Source organism: Danio rerio, chromosome 2 (genome assembly GCF_052040795.2).
Source record: "Danio rerio strain M-AB ecotype USA chromosome 2, GRCz13ab, whole genome shotgun sequence".
Taxonomy (NCBI): Eukaryota; Metazoa; Chordata; class Actinopteri; order Cypriniformes; family Danionidae; genus Danio; species Danio rerio.
This window is the reverse complement of record NC_141022.1, coordinates 35,215,378-35,228,320: the sequence shown is the minus strand read 5'-3', so window position 1 is coordinate 35,228,320 and position 12,943 is coordinate 35,215,378. Positions and strand designations below refer to the sequence as shown.

The window sequence follows — 12,943 nt, the reverse complement described above, 5'->3', positions numbered from 1 at the left end:
TTCTTCATAAAGACAGAAGTTCTGCAGACGCTCTCTGCCAGCATGAGTCTTCAAATGCTCTTCTGCTTTTTCTTTCTTTTTAACTTTTATGCAGGTAACGCTTTCACCCACTCTCCAAATTTCCAAATACCAAATTCATTACATTTACATTGATGGGGCATACATATTTTGTTTGCAGTTGAAGGACAAGTGACGCTGCGACAGAAAATATCCTCAACCAAATCTCAGGACAAGACTGTTGTCATAGACTGTGATTACCCTTCAGACTGCCGCAGCTACATTCACTGGTACCAACTAAAAGGACAAACCTTAAAGAGAATATTATATGCACAAATTTCAGGAGGAGAACCAGCCAAAGATGCTGGCTTTGAGTTGTTTAAAATAGACCGTAAACAGTCAAATATTGCTCTGAAAATACCTGAACTGAAAACAGAGCATTCAGCAGTCTATTACTGTGCTTGTTGGGTCTCGGGCGGCACAGCAGTAAAAAATACAGAAACACTAAACAAAAACTTGACAGGGCTCCTTTCTTCATCAGAAACCACACATCTTTTTATACCGACATGAAAACATCTGCTAAACAGTGAACTAAATGTGGTGAATTGGATCAGCTAAATTGTCCGTAGTGTGTGTGAATGAACGTGTATGGCTGTTTCCCAATACTGGGGGGCATTTGCTGCGTAAAACATTTGCTGGAACAGTTGGCGGTTCATTTCGCTGTGACAACCTTTAAGACAGAGACCAAATTGAAGGGAAATGAATGTCTGAATATCACATTCGCTACAACTAGTGTTTGTTGATCTTTCGTAGAGAGAAAATAGGGATTTCAAATAGGTAATGAAAGAAGTTCTGATAAGGGTTTGTGGAACCGACAAATCTGCAGCTGCGAGTTAGAGTTCTTCAATAGTATCTGACTGTAGACTTAAATATGCAAACTGAGACACCATCTCAGATATGTAATCTTAGACACAATGCACTCAACAGAGCTAGTTATGTCAATGTAAGGGTTAGGGTTAGGGGCGGGATTAGGTGTGCATCTTAATTAGAATTGCATGTAGCTCAGCTTGCATCTGCACCCAGTCTGCAGCTTGACCCTTCTCGAGTGTTGCTATCATGTAAACATGGATCAAAATGACTTGATACAAAACACTGGTTTAATGTCTTACAATTAATTTATCTTTAATGTATAGAGCATGACATATATCACTGTAATCCCACTGGATTACTATTAAAAAAAGGTAAAAGAGTCAATTATAAAATAGGCATGTCAAGCAAATTTAAGAAAATGAAAAGTTAACTTTACAATTTAGTACAATACACAAGTTTAGCTTATTAGAAATGTAGGTCCCACTTTATATTAAGTGGCCTTAACTACTATGTACTTACATTAAAAAATAAATACAATGTACTTACTGTGTTTATAATGTATTTGAGAACACTTGTGGTGCTTTTGAGTTGGGATAGAGGTTGGGTTATGGACAAGTTTGGTGGCTTGGGTAGGTTTAAGGGTGGGTTAAGGTGTAAGGGATGGTCAACAGTGTATTTACAAATGTAATTACAAAAGTTAATTACAGATGTAATTACATAAATGTATTTAATCAAGCATAAGTACATAGTAAATACATGTATTTACACAATAAGTACATTGTAACAAACTATTGGATCCTGTGTAAGTACTTATTAGTTATGGCCACTTAATATAAAGTGGGACCGAAATGTAATTGTAGTACATATTCAGTATTATGTTAAACATTTCATTATTTTATGCAAATCAAACAACAAGATCATAAACTATCAGATTATCTCATTCTATATGTTATTTAAAAAGCCAAGGTCTATTTGTCTTTTTATAAAAGGGGTACAAACATACAGTTGAAATCAGAATTTTTAGTACTCCTGTTTAACAAAATGTTATTATGAGGTTTTGAGTTCATAAAATCAGAAAGGAAAACAATAAATCATTTTGTTTTGATAATCGCCAAGCTGGAAAAGCAGCATTCAGCGATGTATTACTGCTCTTGCTGGAACTGGAACACAGGCAGCACAGTAAATACAACTAAATGAAGCCCTGCACAAAAAACAGTTCAAGGTTTCCTGTCTTTATCAGAAACCACAAACGTTTCTCTTAATTTTTTTTTGTCACATTCCTTCCAGTGCACAGCGGAGCAGTGTAGGCAATAGTGGATGAGGGTCGATTTCAGATAAAGCTTATATTTGGGGGTTGAACATACCATTACCCCTCCCCCACACTAAACTCGAAACCTATCAGTAGTGGTGTAAAACTTTGGTAGGAGTAAAAATTCAGCACAGCACCCAAAACTGACTATATTATAAACCTGCTGTCAGTCATCTGCTCTTCTTCACCACAGAATGAAGCCAGATGCTCTGCAGATGCTCTCTGCCAGCATGAGCCTTCAAATGATCTTGTTTTTCTTTCTTTTATATAGAGGTATGTTTTTTACCCATGTTGAATAAGTGTGTACAATGTCACAAAAAGCAAATATAACAAACTTCATTCAATTTATTTGTGGTGCTTTTATATTTTGTTTTCAATAATGCTGAGTTTTCTTGCAGTTGATGGACAAGCGATGCTGCGACAGAAAATATCCTCAACCAAATCTCAGGACAAGACTGTTGTCATAGACTGTGATTACCCTTCAGACTGTTATAGGTACATCCACTGGTACCAACTAAAAGGACAAACCTTAAAGAGAATATTATATGCACAAATTTCAGGAGGAGAACCAGCCAGAGATGCTGGTTTTGAATTGTTTAAAATAGACCGTAAACAGTCAAATATTGCTCTGAAAATACCTGAACTGAAAACAGAGCATTCAGCAGTCTATTACTGTGCTTGTTGGGATAGATCAGCTGTCACAGCAGTTAAAAATACAGAAACACTGAACAAAAACTTGACAGGGCTCCTTTCCTCCTCAGAAACCACAAGATTTTTTTATTACTACACTGTGGCATAAAGGCTGACATAGACAGCCTCTGCCAAACACCAAAACAAATAGAATAAAGAATTCAGTCGTAATTCATTCCCACCAAAGAGTGCTTATAGATCCTCTTTATAAAAGAGAAAATCTAGAATTAAACACCAAACTTTTAGTAAAAAGTTGAATGGGCGGGTTGTCAGCTCAATCATATTTAGGGTTAATAATATATATATACACACACACACACACACACACACACACACACACACATTTTTGGCATTTTGGCACACTCTAAAATACAAATTCTGAGTGTAAAGCCAATGTTCACTCAACGGCTAAAAATACCCATAGTGCATTTTGAGTTCACGCACCATATAAGTTTTTTAGTCTGACCACAGGTAGCCAGTGGAATCGGGTCAGTTGCGGCTGACTCTTGTACAGACATCAGCTTGCCAGTAGTGAACAAGCGCTGGCGAAGTTTCTATTTGCTAGAATTGGGATGACTTTAGTTATGTATATCTGGCCTGATTGTAACTGGAAAATGGCAAATTTTACTGTATATGGTTCGACTATGGGCCACAACATTTTAGTGATCCAGGAAGATGGCAATCAAGGCATAATTCTATCAGTAAAACTATTATAATTGACTCATCCCTCACTTGTTCCATATATGTTTGCCTTTTTTGCTTTGTTGAACACTGTTAAACATTTATATTTTGAAGAAATCTGGAAACCTGGCTGTAAGCATTGACATCCAAAATAGGATAAACAAATACTATGACGGTCAATGGTTACAGTTGTTTCTTTAGTGTTCAACAGAATAAAGAAACTAGGAATTAAGAATTGAGGGCGAGTAAATAGTGAGTACATTTTCATTTTTGGGTGAACTATCCCTTTATCCACTTTTGCAGCCCCTACTGGCAGGAGTGTGATATGACACCGTGCAGAGAACTATTGCTGAATCTCTTCACAACACAGGTAAATTAATAGTGTTTTAGCACTTCAGTGGTGAAAATCAAAATTCATAGCACTTTTTACTTCCTTATATACTATGTTAAAAAATTATGCATGAAAATTATAAAATGATATACAAGAAGCAGGTACAGACTCTCTTTTACACAAGCCACATCTTTTTGTTCAGGAACATATGACTGTGGAGACAGGAAAATCTTTGGTTCGGGTACAAGACTTATTGTGACAGGTAAGAAGAAAAATTCACATGAATAATGTGCTTTGCCGATTTTACAAGTTATAACTTTCATTTATTAAAATGTATTATGTAATTCGTCTGGCAAAAAGGGCTCATCTTAAAGCTGTCCTAAAAAGATCCAAACAACTGCATCTTGCTTAATTAGTCCACTTGTTATTGTAAAACATGATAAATTAAGTCTTAATTCACATGAAAAAGCTCATCTTATTATGTGGAACACAAAATAAGATATTTTGAAAGTGATATTCTGTCTATACAATAAAATGTAAACTGATTTGGATCTCACTTGCTAAAAAAAATCTCAGATTACAAAAATATACAAAGAATTTGAGAATATAGGTCATGATATACATAAGACTGAAGTAGTGATGTTAAATATTTTGCGATCTGGGAAATGATAAAATGTTGAAATATATTAAATAAATAAATATTAAATAAAAAAAGAACTCATTTGGAGTGATACATTTCACGTATCTGCCCTGTTTTCTGTTTATTTCTTCTTGTTTCCCTTGAACAGAACAATCTTCAAAATATTGCTTGTAAATCATGTTTTAAATGATAATAATATAATAATATTAATACAATATTAATATTAATTATGTGTGAACTGAACCTTTAAAAAAAGCATTGGAACTTAGGAACCATCTAAGTACTTTTATTGCAAAAATAATATCTACTATATCCTATATCAATAGAACAGAAATTTTTCTGCCCATTCATCTTACTGATTGCTTGAAAAAGCCTATACATTCAACTTTTTACTAAAAGTTTGGTGTTTAATTCTAGATTTTCTCTTTTATAAAGAGGATCAATAAGCACTCTTTGGTGGGAATGAATTAGGACCGTAATCAAGTCTATTTGTTTTAGTGTTTGGCAGAGGCTGTCTATGTCAACCTTCATACCACAGTGTAGTAATAAAAGAAACAACATCAATTATTTATCATGCATGTGGAATCTACATTGTTAAGAATTATTTGTAATAGACCTAATCTGAGTGGGCAGCTACTACATCAAACGATTTGGATCTGGAACACGTCTGATAGTAACCGGTAGGAAATAATATAATTTTATTACTTATGAGTGGAACACAAAGAAAGATGCATGAAAATAATGAAATTAAAAAAGGTTTCAGTGTTGTTTTGGATCCCAGTGACATTTCAACTGAAAAAAAAAATCTGTTCTGTTCCTCAGAAAGACAGAAAAATGGCACAGGTTTGAACAAATGTGAGTGTATTAAGTGAATTGTCCTTTTAAAATTGTGTTAATCCTCAATTATCTATTGTACAAATCGATTTTACATTATTCAGAAGTATTTGTAATAGACTTTATCTGAGTGGGCTGGATCAAAAGATTTGGATCTGGAACACGGCTGATAGTAACTGGTAAGAAATATTATATGAAATTCCCAAAATTCATAATGGTGTAATTTCCAAGTGATGACTTCTCTATTTTGTGGGACGCAAAAGAAGACAGTTTGTTAGATTTTGATATTCGAAAAGAAGAACTGTTGAAATATTTGTACAAATATCTTCTATGTTTGTTATACAAGTTTGGAGAGTGAATTTTGGGTGAACTACATCTTTGAAGTAATGCAGACCATCAGAAGGATTGGTCTGAATTAATTATCAGACTAATAGATTTTTAATTATTCAGAGGTATTTGTAATATATTCAATCTGAGTGGGCGACTGGATCAAAAGATTTGGATCTGGAACACGCCTGATAGTAACCGGTAGGAAATAATATAATAATGTCTTTAAAATCATAATTTACGATGCAATAACATTTTGGTCAAAGCAAAATTAAAAATGGTTTGCTAGATAAAGAAAAATAGTTTTGCATATTTTTAAAATTACTGGGGGTCCAATGTTGTTTTTCACAAATTGTACATTCAATTTTAAACCAAGTTACTTGTGGAATTTATCTGGCAACAGTTTTTTTTAAGTAAGCTATCCTTAAAGATCTAAGCAATTCCATCCTGCTAAATTAATGCACTTGATAATATAATAAAGTATAAAATAAGTTGTAGTTTACATACATGTAAAAGGTCTATCATGATTTACTCACTTGGATATTATTATATACAGTTTCAAATGTGGAATTTAACATCAGATATTTTTATGATGCTATGTCCATATATAATGAAATTCAGAAGGATTCAGTGTAAGTTTGAGCAGTTTCAAAATGTTCTTTGTGATCCTCAGAAAAATAGAAAGCCCTTTTTTGCATTGACCCTCAGGTGCCATGTTATGTGACAAGCAAGGTTTTTCATAATTTAGAAAATTTCTGTTTTTGTGAATTAATATGAGCAGAATGAAAGAAGATATATTGCTAGATACATATAAAGATACAGATAAAAATTTTCATGTAGTGTAATTTAAAGATGTTTAGTACTGTTTGGATTCATAGTGACTTCCACGCTGAAAAACATGATTCAGATTTGCTAAATATTTTTAAGGTAAGTGGTTGCAAACAATTTACATGGGCTGAATTTAAACAGACAAATTAAATATAGTAATGTTCAACTTAATTTGTTTAAATTCAGCTTAGAAATTGCTTGCAGCCATTTGCAATGAACAATTTCTTTCAGTGCACATTGAAAGACAAAAACAGATGAATAATATATTTTTAAAATTGTTTTTACAAAAATATAGCCACCCAGGCTTAGATCAAATTAATATATATATATATATATATATATATATATATATATATATATATATATATATATATATATATATATATATATATATATATATATATATATATATATATTTTTTTTTTTTTTTTTTTTTTTTGGATAAACTGCAGCTTTAAATTTAAGTCATAAGAAAATGTGATCTAAATCCATTGTAAGTTTTGCTTTATTCAGAAGTATTTGCAACAGACTTAATCTGAGTGGGCAACCTTATCAAAAGATTCGGATCTGGAACGCGCCTTATAGTAACCGGTAGGAAATAATCTAATTGTTTCTTCAAATTCATATGATTATAATTTTCAATTCAAGACTTTCGTCTGTGGAACACACAGAAAAAGATGTTTAGATGCAAAAACCTGAGTGCAATCTGACATTTTTATCTAAAATGAGCATTTTTCTCAGGCTGTTGTGTGTAGTTTCAGTAACTTTACTCTTAGTGCAAAAATATGTTATTTTCATTGCCTTTAAAGTAAAATAACTGAACATAAAAATAAGAGGCTCAGGAAAAACACAAATTTTGGAGGGAAATTTCAGGAATTTAGAGGATTTTGCATCTAAACTCTTCACTATTTTGTTGGACAGAGATAAAATGTATATCATAAGTTATGAAATTCATAGGGGTTCAGTGTTGTTTAGAATCCAAATGACTTTTACTGAACAATTTTTAAAATATGCATTCCCCAGAAAGAAAAAAAAAGCTGTTTGAAACAACATGAGAGTGAAATATGTTTGAAGTCTCTATTTTAAATAGTGTAGACCTTCAGGAATGGTTTTCTTGATCAATTACATATCATGCAAGTTAGCTTAACATTATGCAGAAGAATTTGTAATTGAATTAATCTGAGTGGTCTACAACTACGATATCAAAAGATTTGGATCTGGAACACGGCTGATAGTAACCGGTAGGAAAAAAAACATCATCATTTCTTCATCAATTGACAAAGCTAAAAATGTGTTTTCCATATAGTGACATTTAAAGGGGTTCAGTGTTGTTTCATTTCATACCAAATATGTGTAAAATTCAACTCACAATGAAGAAATTCTAGTACACTTGTAATGTACACATGTAATGTTGATTTATTAGTGCGCTGGTTAATACAAAACATGCTAAATAACATGGTAAATGTCATCATTTAATCACTAAATAAATTCCAAACTTGTTCTATTTTCATTAATCAACCACAAAATATATTATTTTGTTTTATCCATGTAGTGATGTTGAAAAGGTTTCAGTGTTGTTTCAGACTTCAAAAACATATTTTACGTTCCTCATAACGAAAGAAAGAAAGAAAGAAAGAAAGACGTTCAGGTTTAAAAACAATGTGAGGGTGAAATAAACATGCATTTAAAATATCACAAATAGGAAAATAGAAATGCTGGAAAATTATATTTTGTTCAGTAGTATTATAGACTTTATCTGTGGGCTATATCAAAAGATTTGGCTCTGGAACACGGCTGATTGTAACCAGTAGCAAAAAATATATCATTTATATAAATTCATATTGTATAATGTAATTACATTTGCAAGTGTGAAAGCCTTCTTCTTCAACAAAACAGAGGATAATTTTGCTTGATAAAGATACGATTTGGTCACACTTTATTTTTTTTTGAGTATGTCTTTAAATATGCATAATTAATTGTAATTAATACAGTAGGTACATGGAACATATGTAAAAAGGACACCTTAAAAAAAGTGTTATCAAAGATTTTTCCATGTAAGGACTTTCAAAGGAGATCAGGGTTGTTTTTGGACTTCCACATTTAAAAAAAAATCCTTTAAAATGCCTTTTGTTTTGTACAGAGAGACATACAAGTTTGAAAGAAATAATATATATCACTGGACGAAATTGGAAAAATCTAATATTGTGATATGTTATTTTTCTGCAAAAAATATTAGATAGATAGTTGAATAGCTCTATTTGATGGTTTTCTGGGGTATCCAGTACAGTATTCAGGTACAGCAATTGAATTATCACAAACCAAAAAAAAAAGCTTCTCTTTGTCTCATTTCTATCTGCCAGTGTGGTAAGAATAAATAATCTTATTTTCACTTTGAAATGTAGATTTTTGGACTAGAAACAAGACAAAAAATTATTAGTAAATTTTTGTTGTTGTTGCAAACATTGTATAAATTCCATATAAATGCAGTGATTCTGTTGTTCCTGGTCAACAATAGTCCAGACTTAACATTGCATACAGTATATATATATATATATATATATATATATATATATATATATATATATATATATATATATATATATATATATATATATACATATATATATGAAGTCAGAATGATTAGCCACCCCTTTGAATTTTTTTTCTTTTTTAAATATTTCCCAAATATTGTTTAATAGAGAAAGAAAATTGAAATTTTCACAGTGTGTCTGATAGTATTTTCTCTTGTGGAGGAAGTCTTATTTGCAGTTATAAATTTTTTAAATTCAAAGATATTTAAAACACAATTGAAGTCAGAATTATTAGCCCCTCTGTATTTCCCCCAATTTCTGTTAAATGGAGATAAGGTTTATTCAACACATTTCTAAACATAATAGTTTTAATAACTCATATCTAATAACTGATTTATTTTATCTTTGCCATGATGACAGTAAATAATATTTTACTAGATAGTAAGACACTAGTACACTAGTATTTAGCTTAAAGTGACATTTTAAGACTTAACTAGGTTAATTAGGTTATCTAGGCATGCTAGGGTAATTAGGCAAATTATTGTATAACAATGGTTTGTTCTGTAGACTATCGAAAAAATGTATCGCTAAAGGGGACTAATAATGACCTTAAAAAGTTTTTTGAACAATTAAAAACTGCTTTTATTCTAGTCGAAATAAAAAACAAATAAGACTTTCTCCATTAAAAATATTATTGTAAATACTGTGAAAAATCCCTTGTTATGTTAAACATCATTGGGGAAATATTAAAAATAAAAAAAAAATTAAAAGGGGGGCTAATAATTCTGACTTCAACTGTATATGTATTGGTTGCACTAGATCTTTAAAATAAAGTACACTATCAGGAAGAGAGATCTTAATCAATAATAGACGCTCAGGAAAAAAAATGTACTACAAATAATCGGAGAGTGTTAATCATTATATTTGGCTCTGGATCGTGGCTGATTGTAACCAATAATAAGCATTGTTCAACTTTCTTCATAAAGAATGTTCTGAAAATAATGCAATAATTCTCTGTTTGCTCATTTATCAATGAATATTTGCTTGTTCTTTAATGAAGACTGAAACTATGTTTGATGTGTTTGTTTTAAGAACCTGGGAAGGACAGTGTTGTGACACCAAAGCTTTCAGGATATCTGAATAAGGCAAATGAGAAGCCGGCGGCATTGTGCCAGGCCAAAGACATGTTTCCTGACCTGGTGTCATTCAAATGGGAAAAGAAAAGCAGTAGTGGTGGCTGGACCGAAGTATCAAATGACCAGATTGTGGAGCACAGCCACAATGAAGACCCAGTTACAAGTATGGTGATATTAAACACACCCGAAGACAACATCTACAGATGCACTGTTACTCATGAAGGAAGCAAAGACCCCCAACAAATTGAAATAAAAAAGAAAGGTAATTTGAAGAAAGTCTTGTGTGCCACATTCAAAGCTGACACGCTCAAGACAGAAAGAGTTCCCTTTATACAACTATTATTACTTTTTATTATAAATGACAACCCACTAAATCAAAGAATTAATAAATTAGTTAAAAACGAGGACTAAAAATCTTGTTTCATTCTATAAACATCTGATAACATTTCTAATATAAGTGTTAAAAGATACAGCGCTCAGAAAATATAAGTACACTCCAGACAAATCTCTCATTTAGATTAATATTTTCTATATGAAGCTTTACAATATTATATTTGTGCATATATATTAGATTAGTCAGTACTGAAGCAAATCTGTAGCTAATCTAAAATAATAATTCATGCTAACAATCCAAAATTTGTACACCTAAATGTATATACTTGGGGAAAATATGATATTTAATAATTAAAAAGAGCAAAAATCAAGAGAAACAAAAAAAGTATAAATTTTTTCCAATATTTTGCATGAATGTAAATGTATTATTATTTTTATGATGTTTGATGTCTAAAATATTGTTTTAATAAATATATTGGTTTCTTAAATCTGTTTTGTTCAAATGCACTATATTCACTGAGAAATGGATAAAACTATTAATTTTCAAAATGGGGTGTACTCATTTATGCTGAACACTGTATATACGATTCATGCGAGGAAAATATTTTTTTTGCTAGTAGCAGCGGTTGCCGCTTTCACTTTAATAGTTCTTTGAACAGATAACTAATGAGCCTTTGAGCTGAAGTTGAAGTTGTCTGCGTGATGATCCTTTCATTATCACACATGGCATGTTTTTCACCTGCTTTCTTTAGCGTTCAGTTTTTTTTTTTTTCATTTATGGTTGAATTATCATCTTTTACAATAACATTATTTATATAGTTTATATTTAATATAATATCGCCTATATTTCATAGGCGATTAACTTCCCATATATGTATAGTTAACTGGTGATCTGGGAGCTTTAGCCTGGACAAACTACTGTGCATACTTTAAGATAAATGACAATAATTCTTTATAAAATATATATTTTTTTAAAGAAAGGTTTTGTTAAATACAAAGGGCAGTTTGTCTTTTTTAATTTAAGTGGCAACACTTCACAATAAGGTTCATTATTTAATGCATTTACTAACATGAACTAATTATGAACAACACTTGTACAGCATTTCTTAACCATAATTGAACATTTACTAATGCATTAATAACATCCAAGTACATGCTTGTTAACATTAGTTAATGCACCATGAACTAACAATGAACTACTGTATTTTCATTAACTAACGTTAACTAACATGAACAAATACAGTAGTAAATGTATTGTTCATTGTTTGTTCATCTTAGTAAATGCATTAATTAACATTAACTAATGAACCTTATTGTAAAGTGTGTACACACACACACACACACACACACAGGATATAAATGCAGGGCCTGATATTAACCTAAATAAAAAAACATATTATTTTATTAACTTTTTTGATCCACTGCAAATATTGAAGTGTTTTGTGTGTGTGTCCATATGGAATTTGTTATCCCTTTTCAAGTGTTTCCCAAGGGATGTTTAACAGACCAAGAAAATGTTCACAGTATTTACTATAATATTTGTTGTGTTCTGGATTAAGTCTTGTTTCTATTAGTTTGACTGGAATAAAAGCAGGTTTACAATCTTTAAAAATTATTTTAACGTGAATAGAGGGCTAATAATTTTGACTTCAAATGCATGTGAATTTTTATTCCTTAAGAAAACTGACATTTAATGGAGAGGATATTTCAACCCATTTTTAAACATAATCGTTTTAACAAACTATTTTGTCTTTACTTTGTCTTTAGCATCACAACAGCATTTAATATTTGTATGAGTTAATTTGTAAGACACTAATATTACATTTAAAGTGTAATTTTAAGGTTTAACTGGGTCAATATAGGTTAATTAGCCAAGATAGGTCAATTAGGCAAGTCAGTTTGTTTTATAGACAACTGTAAAAACATAAGATAGCTATTAATTTTGACCTTGAATATTAAACTATTTTTTTTTATTCCAGCCAAACTAAAAGAAATAAGACATTCTTTAATACACTAGAAAATACTGTGAAATATCCTCGCTCTTATAAAGAGCACAATACAAATATTTGATAAAGAATTCAAATTTTACAGGAATATAACTATAAAATCTAATAAATATAAAATATATAGAAAAGGATTAAACATTTTTGTGACTTTATTGCTATATTTTAGATGAAAAGCCGTCTGTAATTAAACCCAGTGGTGGTCCTGACCCAACATGCCCACCAAGCACTGAGACCCCGATATCACAAGAATCAGGTAAATAAATCATTTCTAGCTTTCACAACCAAATTTCAGGCAAACTTTTAAATGACGCATTGCATAATATATCAGTTTTAATCAGAGTAAATTTAGTCATTTAACCTATTAGAGTCTGTGCTGAACTTCACTTAGCAGATCCAAGCACACAGTATCTCAATGGAGCGTAAAAGTAAT

The 12,943-nt window shown here is 31.1% G+C and overlaps 1 protein-coding gene and 1 gene segment (V, D, J or C); both read left to right on the top strand.

Annotated features, from left to right (window-relative positions):
• Window positions 1-12,943, top strand: part of lrrcc1 (leucine rich repeat and coiled-coil centrosomal protein 1) — a 280,861-nt gene that overhangs the window by 95,970 nt on the left and 171,948 nt on the right. The gene's annotated exons all lie outside the window — the stretch shown is intronic.
• Window positions 1-12,943, top strand: part of trgv2 (T cell receptor gamma variable 2) — a 29,834-nt gene that overhangs the window by 16,472 nt on the left and 419 nt on the right. Inside the window, 3 exon segments of the V gene segment in view lie at window positions 5,484-5,531; window positions 10,131-10,436; window positions 12,680-12,766. Of these exon segments, the coding sequence occupies window positions 5,484-5,531; window positions 10,131-10,436; window positions 12,680-12,766 (441 nt within the window).